General features: G+C 39.9%; 1 protein-coding gene across 1 annotated transcript in view; it reads right to left on the reverse strand.

The window, feature by feature from the left end:
- Nucleotides 1-3,487: 3,487 nt before the first annotated feature.
- LOC135710827 (uncharacterized) overlaps nucleotides 3,488-12,466 on the reverse strand; it is a 35,074-nt gene continuing 26,095 nt past the window's right edge. The window contains exon 4 of the mRNA XM_065233523.1: nucleotides 3,488-3,778. Coding sequence (XP_065089595.1) covers nucleotides 3,605-3,778 — 174 coding nt within the window. The 3' untranslated portion in view covers nucleotides 3,488-3,604. The remainder of the gene's footprint in view (nucleotides 3,779-12,466) is intronic.

Below are 12,466 nucleotides of genomic sequence, written 5' to 3' on the forward strand. Positions count from 1 at the left end.
GCTCCGATCGAATCAATTTTTATTTTCATCCGATAGGCCGAAGTGAATTCATTGGCGTTTCAATGCGTTAGGCCGAGTTTAGAATCCGTAGGCCGAGTTTGGCGTCAAGAAGCAGTGTTAGACTTTTGACAATATCTCAACGATTGGTTTCTCTTTATCAAATCTCACGGTACGTACGGAAAGGTAAATAAATTTGGAAGCCATCAGTGATAATAACATTCCGTTTGGTGTTAAACTGTGCTAGATTAGGAAAGACTAAGTGCGGGTTGTGCTTAATAGTCCGGAAATGGGGTAGTTAACCCTATGTTTGTATATCACAGAAACAACTTTAAATATACGTTCATTCTGGTTGTCTGGGAGGTCCTTTCAGGACCACAAATGACTGGTAAAAGAGTTAGTTAAAGAGTTCAAGTAAGATCTCGTATCAAAGACACACCGTCCAGGATTAGCTTGTACTACATGGACACCGACAAAGCACTTCAAAAACAGAACTTTCACATTGCTTCCGAATTTCAACCTATCGACCTTTTTTTTACTGATAACGAGTTAAGAAATCAATTCAATGTTTACTAAACTTTTGCTGTGACATCAAAACTACATTTCGAAATCCTAAGTTAAATCTACGGTCGTGTTTTGGATACAACCTCTTACTCTTTAATTTCACTCTTAGGGTGCACATTCCTGATTTAGGGTGGTAAAAAAATCGACATTTTTGCCTTTATACCCAACTTTTAAAACTCTTAACTTTTCAATTACTTAACTGATGTTCGATGTTTATTCAGGAAATGTATGGTATGTAAGAGGGTTGTCTAGAAAAATACGAAACTCAAGTTAAAACTGGTTGTAATATTCTAGAAAATATTTTATTTTATTTTATTTTCTTATGGGTTTCACAGGGCCAAGACCAAAGAAACCCTTGTGTTTTTTTAAGCTCATTATTTTTTAATACACGTATCAAAAGTCAGGAAAGTGTTTTTTTTTTCGTTTTTAGATATACATATATATATATATGTACAAATATATATTTTTTTTTTTTGAAAATATTATGTTATATGATTTTGCCTCAAAACTATCATACTACTCCATTGGTTCGAAGTGACTGGACTATCACGTGCTTTTAGTAATTAAAAATTACCTAAACACTTAGATAAACTCATGTTTATTTAGGTGCTCTGAGAGTGACATATACGAGCATCAATTTTGATATAAATTTGAGTCATAACAGACGCGAAATATAGCTTAATCAAACGTAATTTTCGTCGAGCAACGAATTTTTCAGTCTCGGAGCACTTAATATTACATGACATGTTTGTTTACGTCTCATCTTTTATGTGAAAGATGGATTCCGTAACATGTAAAATTAGTTATTTCTAAGTGTGTAGGACAAAATAACTTATTTAAATATGAAAGGAGTTTATCTTCAAACCTTGTCAAGTCATGATATGTATTACCAAGTTCTTAAATCTATTGGGAAATAAAGATTGTACTCGAAAAAATCGTTTGTATAACTTTTTATTGCATGGGTAAAAATTTATGAAATTTTGAGTAAAACTAGTTTAGAATATAATATTCACATGTGCAAAATCTCGTCACAATCTGTCAAGTCAAGTGGCTATCGATATGGCTTCCAAGCAAGAAGTGCTTAGACAAGAAATTATGGGAGCGGTCGTGGAAAATCCAGGCCAGCCCCACAGGTGGATCGCGAAACAGTTTGGAATCGACAATTTGACCGTATGGTCAAGGAGACCCAGACGACCCAACGGCGAGCTGGCAGTGGAAGAAAAGCGAAGACGACCGACCCCGTGACCGGAAGGAAATTGAGGTATTACTTTAAGCGCAATCCGAACCGTTCGATTCGGGACGTGACCAAGAAGGTCAATTCTTCCATCTGGTTCGTCCAGCAGGCAATGAAGCGGGCCGGACTTCATGTCTTCAAGGTAAGCAAGCTGTACCGCGAGTGGTTGGTGCAGCCGAAATGCATCGTAATGGACGGTGAGACGTACATTAAAGTCTAGTCTAGTCTAGTCTAGTCTACACATACACAGCCAGTACTTGAAAGAATCCTGGAAAATGATACATCTATCATTTTTCTTGTCATTATTAATGCCTGCTGCACATCAAGGATGTGAAACAAACAATAAAGCGGCCAGGCCTACTGTGTAGCGTTTAGTTAATTTTTGTGGAAGTGAATGTTTATCATGTCTACTTAATAAGTATAGACAGTGGTTAACATTTAATCCACAGGTAATCAAAGAGCGGGGACATACCGTACCATCCGCTCCGTATGCAGGATTTGAAAATAGGCTATATAAATCGTTGGGAGTGACAGAGCTAAGAAAGTTAATGTACACTCCTTGGTTGTCCGATCTCCTGGGATGGAACACAGGTATTTACCCCTTGTGTTCGAGCGTACAGTCCTCCCTCCGTACAAGCGTGGACGGCACCGCCCACCCACTGCCATCCCTCAATCGATCCAGCCGACCTCAGTCGAAGGACAACAGAGAGCGGTGTGCGGACGTAACCTATACGGAGGGAATGCTGTATTCGCCTAGGTTATAGCGCCCTTGCTACGGCGAGACGTACATTAAAGTGGACAAAAAGCAGATCCCTGGTCTGGAATTTTTCGTCAGCATGTCCCACCTAGATGTGCCGGAGAAGTTCCGGAAGAAGAAGGTGCCAAGAAGTACTTAGTGTGGCAGGCGGTATGTGGGTGTGGCAAATTCAGCAAGCCGTACATAACGAGTGGCACCACCAACGGCCAAATATATAAAGAAGCATGCCTCCAGAAGCGCTTGCTGTCCTTTCTCTGGTCCCACGAAGGTGACACTCTGTTTTGGCCGAATCTGGCATCGTGCCATTACGCGAAACCAGTGATGGAGTGGTACGAAGCCAACGATGTTGTTTTTGTACCGAAGGAGGCAAATCAGCCAAAGTCGCCAGAACATCGCCTAAAAGAAAAATTCTGGGCGCATATGAAGAGCAAGCTCCGGAAGGAAGGTCTTCAAAAACGACAAGAATGAAGAAAGAGTGGATGAAAGTGTGTAAGAAAGATGGCGCAAGTGTTGCACAGGATTTTATGAGTAGTCCAAGGTGCGGCATTTAGCCTATGCAAAAACATAGCTAATAAGTGTTTATTGATCGCCTGAGAGTTTCAAAAATATCCGACTTAAAATGAATTTTTGGTGATCATTTTTGTCTGTTGCATTTTTTTTTTCGATTAAAGTCTTTATTAACATACTTACAGTAAGAAGAAATTCCAAAGAATCGTCAGTACATTTGGAATTTTCCATTTGGTCCAACGATGAAGGCGGGAACCAGCAGCAGGCTAGTCCGGGTCGGGGTGTTGAAATTACTTCTAGTACCCTGTACTGTATTTGTAGTGTTCATATTTATCGATTCGTCATTTTGACTGATTTGTGATATAAAAAAGTATGCATTTGCTTAGAAAGCGTTTTATTACTGCAGTATTACATAAAAAATATTGTACACGGTGACTGTGAAAAAATCGGGACCGATTTAATTTCTATTGGCATGTTCATTCTGCTTCAAACATCAGATTTTACGCTACGAACTTTCTCCCATCCCGCCGGTTCATTCTCCCTGCTCAGAACGGGCAGCAAATGGTCCCAACGTCATCCGGATCGAAGCAGTAACCACTGGGGAAGCAAATCATAGCGTACCGGACAAAGCTGTACACGTCCCGGTCCGTCATGCCAAAGCTCGTTTCGAAATGATTCAGCAGGTTGGCAGCAAAGTCCTGCGGTGGTTCAACAAGTTCCTGAAATGGCATATTTTCCGATACACAACATTATTGACCGGAGATTCAATCGACGAAAAACGGCTGTGGCATATCGGCAGCATGGCAACCGATAATTATTTTCTGATGATTTTACCGATTTCCCGATGAAAATATAAAAACCAACAGGCGCAGGATGGCATATGCATGTGGCAACAGCGTGTGATTGGCAATTAGCACGCTAGCGTGAGCGGAATGTATGTTAGCGTGAATTTTCCAAACAAATTACAAATCTATGTTATCCTTCTTCGGGTTCACCAATTTGCTACTAACTACTGCGGTGAGGAGGCGGAAATTTATATATTTTTTGCTAATTCAATGAGTCGGCAGCAAAAACTGAGCAGCAGCGATGTTCGAATGCCGAATGGGACCGTTTAATTGCAGGATTGCGTTGTTGTTTTGAGCGCGTTTTTGGTGCTTTCAAATTGGAATTTGATTAAAACGGACAGCATATGTTGGCGATATCGGTGGGATCGATGCATCCGGAGCTGTAGCAAACCAGCGAGTACTTGACATAGTTGTAGATGTCACGATAGTTCACGTCAAGCGCCAGTTCGACCACACTGGGCAGGTTCGGTCCGTCCACGGACGGGAGCGTTGTGAGCGGAGGGGTAGATTTTGATTGGGACTCCTTTTTCCGGGGTGATGGTTTGTTGTTTTCGATGGTGAAGGTATATATCGATGGGAGCGTGAAAGCAAAAAAAAACCAAACCAAGCGTAAGCTACCAGTTTTTCCGGTGTGATGAATGCAATGTAGTTTTATTTAAGTTTAGATGGAAGCTTTGGGTGAGAATGAATGCGAAATCATGGAATGAATGGGTGTGCTTCAGTTTTACTTGGTACAGTGACTGCCCTTCGTACCTTGGTAGGTTAATTAATTAATACATTGTTATTTTATTATTGACTGCGTGTTGTATGAAATGAATTGTACAATTTATTAGGTTCAGTCATTTTGCAACGGAAAATCAAAGATATCATGATGATGTATCATTGCCTAAGTGCAGGAAACTTTGTAAGAAATCTGCTGCACATCAGTTTCTAACCAATGGAAACATTTCAACGTAATTTATTAAACAATTCCAGCTCAGTTCAGTTGGATATGGTCGACGCTGTTATAAAACGTTCATAACGGGTGTTCAATAAAAAATGAGATTTTTTTCAGTCATAGCTAGTAAAAATTATTTTTTCAACGAATTCAGTATTTTTATTAAAAACATAATGTTTATTCTTCAAAAAAACGTCAATGAATACAGCCGTACGACGCAACATAGTCGCAATGCTCTCACAATAGCGCTGGAAGGCACTGACATTATTCTCATTTTTTTATTGAACACCCATTAAAACATAAACAAATAATAAATGCACTTGAATTTTTATTTGAAAAATGTCCTCATTCGAGCGAAAATTTATGTTGTCAGTGGAAGCACTGCGCTAGCATTCATAAAAACTATCGTAGCACGAAGTATTAACGAAGACAATATAGTCACGAGTTTCAACAACTCATCGGTTCATATTTCAAAGGATGATAGTTATACATTGTTAAATCACTTCCAAGCCCCAGAGCTTTCAACAAACGAAGAGTTTCAAAACGTTGCTCAAGTCTGAATTTCATAATTTTTAAAGTGACATGGGGCTGTCCATGAACAACGTAGACAGTTAGGTAGATGATTTTCTTAATGTCTATGCGAGGAAGGAGTACATACTTCGTTATTTGATAAAAGATTATCTGGATTTAGTAACACAAATAAAAATATTCTATAATTTTCAACTACCGCCTGGAGCAAGTTTTTTAATTTAAAGTTACACGTTCAACGATCGTAAATTCAATGAACAATATCTGAAATAAACATGATCAGGTACATTTTTATCGTTGTTTATTGAAAACTAAATCAATTTCAATTTAACTTTTAAGCTCATTGTTAAAACAAATATGCATGTAAAATTCAGTGCAAATGAATGAATTATTTAATACTTTCATGTTAAAATTTTATTGCTGTATATTTCTACTAAGGGGCAGAAAAAAGTAGAAGGGTCTGTGCCTAGGGGCACGAACGGAAGCTTGACGTAGGACCGCTAGTGGACGGAATAAATGTGAAGAGCATTTTAATTGATCAATTATCTATTACCTCAACTCTTTCCGTTTTTGAATTGTAGGCGTACCAAATGTGTAGTATTTTTATTTTCAAAGTGAAAGTTGATTAAGGAAATCAATCAAAATCACTTGCACCCCTGCTTCCAAATTTGGTTACAAGATTACAACTCTGGAGAGCATTTTGTGTGGTCGTTGGGGGCTTGTGGTTCTGAATATGGACAAACAAGCACAGATAAATTCTATTCCAACTGTTTACTGATGTAAGCTTGATGGCCCTGAAAAGGGCCGTTTTATTGAAGTGGACATCCATGGCCACTTAAGCTTGGCGCGTTTAGTGTAGGTGACAGCATCACGGACCTCATTTTCCAGAAAAACCTTCAGCACACCTCGTAGATCAGACCGGAGATACGTTTGACACCACCACGGCGAGCCAGACGACCGATGGCGGTTTTCTCGAAGAACTTTGCGATGACGCTTGGCGCCTCCTTCACCAGACCTTTTCCTCTTTTGCCACGACCAGTCACAGTCAATTGATGCTTTTTAGGTGTGAAGGAGTGGACTAGCCACCACCTTCCTACTGCTGCTATTGCTGTGCACCACGCCGTCCGAGCTGATGCCATACAGCAGCGCTCTTTTATATCTTTTCAGATTAAAGCAGAATGATGTGCAACCAAGTGGTATAAAAGCTACAAAGACTCCTCCCATTATGAGTAGTTTGCTATCAAGTAGCGACACTGGCTCTTTTCCTTTTGCGTACACGGCGAATGAGAACGACCCAAATTTGAGATTAGTTCACTCATAATCGCCAAAAGTGCAGGAACTCAGCGATGAGTAAATTTGTCTCATGGTTTCTTGTGGAAAACCTAAAAAATCTGCCAGAAAATGAGGAAATCGACGAAAATTTTATTAAGTCTCGGAGTAGTACCAATAGACTGAGTGAATCCAATCTTTACTTTTCTCAAATTCGGGAATTTTTTCCTGGAAAATCCTGGAAAAACCTGGGAAAACATGAGGCAAATTTACTCATCGCTGAGCTCCTGCACTTTATTTCTTATTTCTGAGATAACTAAACTCAAATTTGGTTCGTTCTCATTCGCCGATATTACCTTGAAAGATATCGGCGCTGGTGGTTTTTTTTTTCCTCTGTTCGGGACATAACACCACTGCGACCAGTAATTTGATCTTTTGTAGTATATCCCGTGTCCTTAGTTTAGTGCATGTCGTATTACTCCATCACTATTGAGAAATGATGAAGTATTCGGTTTTGATACAGTTGTCATTCTTGCCTTCATCGCAAGGAATCGATTCTAACTGAAAGGTTCCGCTATTTATACCCTTCGGAGTTGGAACACCCTCCAAAGGCGCGCCCCTTTGTCAGTCAAAATTGGATTCCTTAACAACAAAAACAAGCTATGACACCGATAATGACCATGCATCAGAACCCTAGTCTTAACCACTTCAAACTAGGGAACAACGATTAGAAGATTAGGAATCACATAGATGAAGACTAACTAACTCATTTTTTCCATTGTTTCAAGATCATCCTCGGTCCAGGCAACCCGAGGACTTATCACTATCAACAAGGCATAAAAAGTAACAAGGACTAAGATGTGTTCCTTTGATTACTGAAAAATCCTGTTCCCCTAGTTTGAAGAAGTTAGGACTAGGAATCGGTGGTAGATCTTACATCCCGTAACGTACCACGAAAAGGTGATCTACCCACGTTACGGGGCAGGCGCCGGTGGTTAGCGTGATTAACTCTCCCCCAGCAGGCCTGGGTCCAATCTCATTCGGCGCCACCGGCATGTTCTAAGGCATAACATCTCTGATCACGCCTTCCTTCGGGAAGTAAAGCCGTTGGTCCCCGGTTGAGTTGATGGGTCGATTGGTAGGGTCTAGGTGTGGGAGCTGCCTCCCTGGCGTCGGTAGCATTGGAGCTCAGTACGGAAAACAAATCTAGCGTCACTTTTCAATAGATCCTATCTACATTGATCGATTCTCTTCATCGACACTATCTTTCGTAAATAACTCGGCTTCACAAATGTTTCCTGCCGTCTTCGTCGAATTAGATGCTAGATTGTTGCTTCTTCCTGTCCAGAGATGAACCAGCGTCTGGCTGAAAATTTCCTTAATAAAGACAACCAACCAACCAACCTGTTGCTTCTTCCGTCGAAAATATCCGGCCGTGACAATTCAAAGTTGATTACGGTTGATCAAAATAATTTGTACCCCTGCTTCCAGTTTGATTACATGAGCATTTTGTGTGATCGTTGGTTCTGAAGATGGACAAACAGGCAGATGAATTCTATTCCTACTCTTTACTGTAATAAGCTTGGTGGCCCTGAAAATAACCGTTTTGTTGCCAAAGTTGGTGATGATTTAACCTCCGAAACCAAACAAAGTGCGTCTCTGTCACTTCAAAACGTAGATGATATCCATGGCCGCTTACGCTTGGCGTGTTTAGTGTAGCATCACGGATCTCATTTTTCAGGAACACCTTCAGCACACCTCGTAAATCAGACCGGAGATACGTCAGACACCGCCACGGCGAGCCAGACGACGGATGGTAGTTATCTCGAAGAATTTGCGTTTGGTTCTCAATATGGCGATGAGTGTGCAAAATATTACGCTATTCCATCCTCCCTATTCGCACGTGCCCGAGGATCGGAGGCAAATGCCACTTCGACTTGTTTCGTCTACTTACTACGCTCTGACGACTGTGCTGGGGAAGCAGCATATGCATGTAGGTAATTGGTGGATTTGTTAGTTAATTCGACGCTTTTGGACAATGCTGGACATTTACCAGTTTTTCAATAGTTTCTGGTTAAAAATCAACGTTCGGAAGCGTGGCCATATTTCTGATCGATTGGTGATAAAATTATTGAAATTGGACCAGGGGCAGCTGAGTTATTAACGTTCAAAATCTTTCTTAATTTGTTACATGTTCAATTTTCGGTTTTCACAAAGTGTACCCCCATATAGAAATCAAAGCCGTAGTCCTTCGTCAAAAAAACAATGTGCAACATGTAAATTTGCAAAGTTTTAGATGTGAAGAAAGCTGAATGTAGAGCCTGAAATTAAAGTAAGGTCCTCTTTTGGTGTTAAATAGCAGAAGGGTGACTCTTATTATGATGGAAATAAAATATTGACTTTTTATTTGGAGAAATATAGGTGTACATTCTTCAGTACAGATGTTGATCAGCTTATTTCAAGCAACCTTGTTAAAAAACTTGTTTGGATCTCTTGAATTGACCGATTTAGAGTAGTTTTCGTCGAGTGACATAGGGTGCCCCGCCAAGTTTTCGAGTCACGTGAAATCGGCCGCTTCCGATTTGGACCAAATTTAAAGGAGATGTTTATTGTAGTCTGACTTTTATTCAAAATCTTTGGAGCGATCGACCCCTCGGTTCAGAAGAGCATTTTCTATTTTTCGTGATTTTCAAGAAAGTACGCGATTTGAGGGGTGTTTGGTGGGTTGAAATCTTTAATAACTTTTATCTCCTTAATTGAAGCTTATATCGCGATTCAAAAGCTTAAGTTGGATTTAGGCCTAAATTGCGGTTTTTTTCATCGAGTTGATTAAGGGTGGAAATTTTTGCGAGTAAAGTATCGGAATCTTTCTTCAGTATTTTGTTTATACAGAAATAATGACACGACAAAATTAACTTTCTTTTAACATATACCTATCTTTCAAGCGGTAAACTTGGAAGAGCGAATCATTTTAAGCTCATAAAACATTAGAAGACCAGCTAATTAAAAATCACCTGGATGATATCCTTTCCAGTTAAGCGAAGCTTGGCTGCTTGATGGCTTCCACTTTTTCCACTTGATGGCACCAAAATTAATTAAGTGGAATTAAAACCTTTTTTTGCTGTTTTATTTCAGCATTCCGCTAACAACCCAACTTCATTACTTCATTATGATGGCTACCAAGCCTAAAGAATTTTCCTTATTAGAGAGTTGAATAGATTTTTCTCCTTTAGTTTACTTAAATCTTTGGTTTTAATTAGTTAGGTAGGTTCCGATTCAACACATTGTAGTTTCATTTTTATACCTGTGATCTTGACTTTTATACCTAGGGGCTGGGTACTTAAGGGGGTTAGATTTTGCATAGTTCTTTAGTGGGAATGACACTGATGAAGACTGCACATTGTAGTCGAAATACGTATCTGTCATGGATACCAAAATAAATTAAGTGGAGTTAAATGGAAGATAACCTTTTTTTGCTGTTTTATTTTATTCGAGTTTAGTGTTGATTGGAAATCTATAACAGATCCTTCTTAACACAGTTAAAAATATTGAATATTACATCCAAGAGAATGCATTTCAATCATGTCGAAAATCTCATGTAATTTTCATTACCAATAATCAAATGCAGTAAAAACAGCGTAATGTCAGTTCATGCACTGTATTAATGATAATTTTGTCTATTTTGGCAAGTAATATTCCACCATATTTTTGACACGATTGGAGTGCATCCACTTTAAAGTGATATCAAAATTAATGTTTGCTGGGAAGAGTAGCTGTTATCGTTGTAATAGCAAGTTGAACAGGAAAATTTACGTAATTGTTTTGTGAAATAAGGAGCTCGGTAGTCATGTAGTAACCAATTTTCAATTCGTGTGGGACCGAAATCCGTATAGCATCGAAATCCGTACACCTTATACAAAAAGTAGGCGTTCATTTCTTAGGTGTACGAATTTCGGTTCGCCACGGTATAGAGTTAAACTTTAAATCGGCTCTCTTTCATAATATGATGTAAAGCGTTAAGAAATTTGATTGGAAGGGCCGAGTACGTGAAAGAAGTAATATTTGAGTTTAAGAAAAGACGTGTAGATTGGATTTCCAAATCAAATCCTTCTCAAGAGCAGTTGTTGTCGTCGTCAGTGAAGTTGCCGCCGGGATAGCAACAAGTTGAACGTAATTGTTTTTTTGAAATAAGGATCTCGGTGGCCTAGTGGCAACCGATTTTGCTTACTGAGCAAAATACCGTGGGTACAATCCCACGCTCCTTCGCGGCATTGAAGCGTTAGGACATCAATTCAGCATATCCCAGTGATATCTCTTGGAAGTGCAGAGGTGTTCTCGGATTTCATTAAAGCGAGTATTACGTCAAAATATTCCTACCCATTCCTTTCTTGACCAGTATTCGGATGATTGCTAGTCCCAAGCATCGTCTTTTGGTTCTCTGTGTAATTACAGCTGATCTGGCAATAACGGAGTTGCATCGACAATCATGCTCATGCTCCTGTTCAAACGCAAAAATACATAAACTACCTTTAATCGAATATTAGTCCCATATGTATTTTAGTAAATTTTAAGATGACAACGATGTGCACAAGAAATTTGCACCTAATTGCATATTATGGATTAATACTGCGGACTCATATTCATTCTAAAGTTAAATTGTCCAGAGGCAACTTAAAGTTCTGCTTTATGAACTGCCATATTTTAGCTGTAACCAATACACTTGCAAGCTTAATTGCTCAAATCACTTCAAAAAATACTTTAATTAATCATGGTTGAATTACTTCATGCCTGATGTTAACGATATACATAGTTGGAGATACCTAACGTCAAATATAAGACTTGAGGTGAAAATTTGATGCTTTTCCGTTGATACTGACTTCTCATTCGTTCGAACCACATCCAAATTCAAAATGCACCAACGCAAACAAAGTAGGTAGTGAAATGTTGACCATATTCGTATATACAATATTATTGCATAGTTATAATAATTCTACTACTGAGATGACAACTTCAATTGCAAGATTACAAGTTCAAGAAAGCCTTGCCGATGGACAGGGAAGTCCTACTGAAGTTCAGGAAAGTCTTGTCGCAGTTCAGGGAAAGCCTGTCGAATTTCATAAAAGTCCTGCCAAAGTTCAGGAAAGTTCTACTGAAGTTCAGGGAAGTTCTGCCGAAGATAAAGGAAGTTTTTCTGAGCTTCAGGGAAGTCCTGCCAATGTTCCGCTGAAGTCGTGCCATTTCAATTCTTGGAAATTAGGAAAGTCCTGATGAAGTTCAGGGAACTCCTGCCGAAGTTCGGGGAAGTCCTGCCATTTCTATTCTTGAAAATCAGGGTAGGCATGATGAAGTTCAGGTCGGTAAATGCTGGGTAATGCGCAATACAGATTCCATTGAGATCACTAGCCTCTTCTTAGCAACTTCTATCCCTACAGTACCGGCCAGGAACTGTGAGCAACCTTAGGGAAGATCGGGTAACCAACCCGGTGGGAACTTTGGTCATAGGCTGACAGGGAAGGGGGGGTTTGCTTCGGCAAGTCTGAGCGTCTGTTCTCCATGAGGAGCGGCTCACAACAGCGTCTGTTCCCCATGTTAGGGGCGGTTGATCTACGTCCGAGTGCCAGTGAAGGACTCTAAGCACAACTGTGCACCCTGGTCCTCCGGAAAGTTAGGGGGTTGGTGTCAGGCCCTGCGAGCCAGCTGAAAAAAAACATTGCAACGGAAAATCAGCAACAGAGGAATACGAACCGAAACCAACGGCAACGACCCCAGCGACGAAATAGGACTTGCGATTGGAAACTCGGCACGTGGAATTGTCGATCTCTCAATTT

The sequence above is a fragment of the Ochlerotatus camptorhynchus genome, unplaced genomic scaffold (genome assembly GCF_037179485.1).
Source record: "Ochlerotatus camptorhynchus isolate MF236.1 unplaced genomic scaffold, CSIRO-AGI_Acam_v1.1 ptg000403l, whole genome shotgun sequence".
NCBI classification, from domain to species: Eukaryota; Metazoa; Arthropoda; class Insecta; order Diptera; family Culicidae; genus Ochlerotatus; species Ochlerotatus camptorhynchus.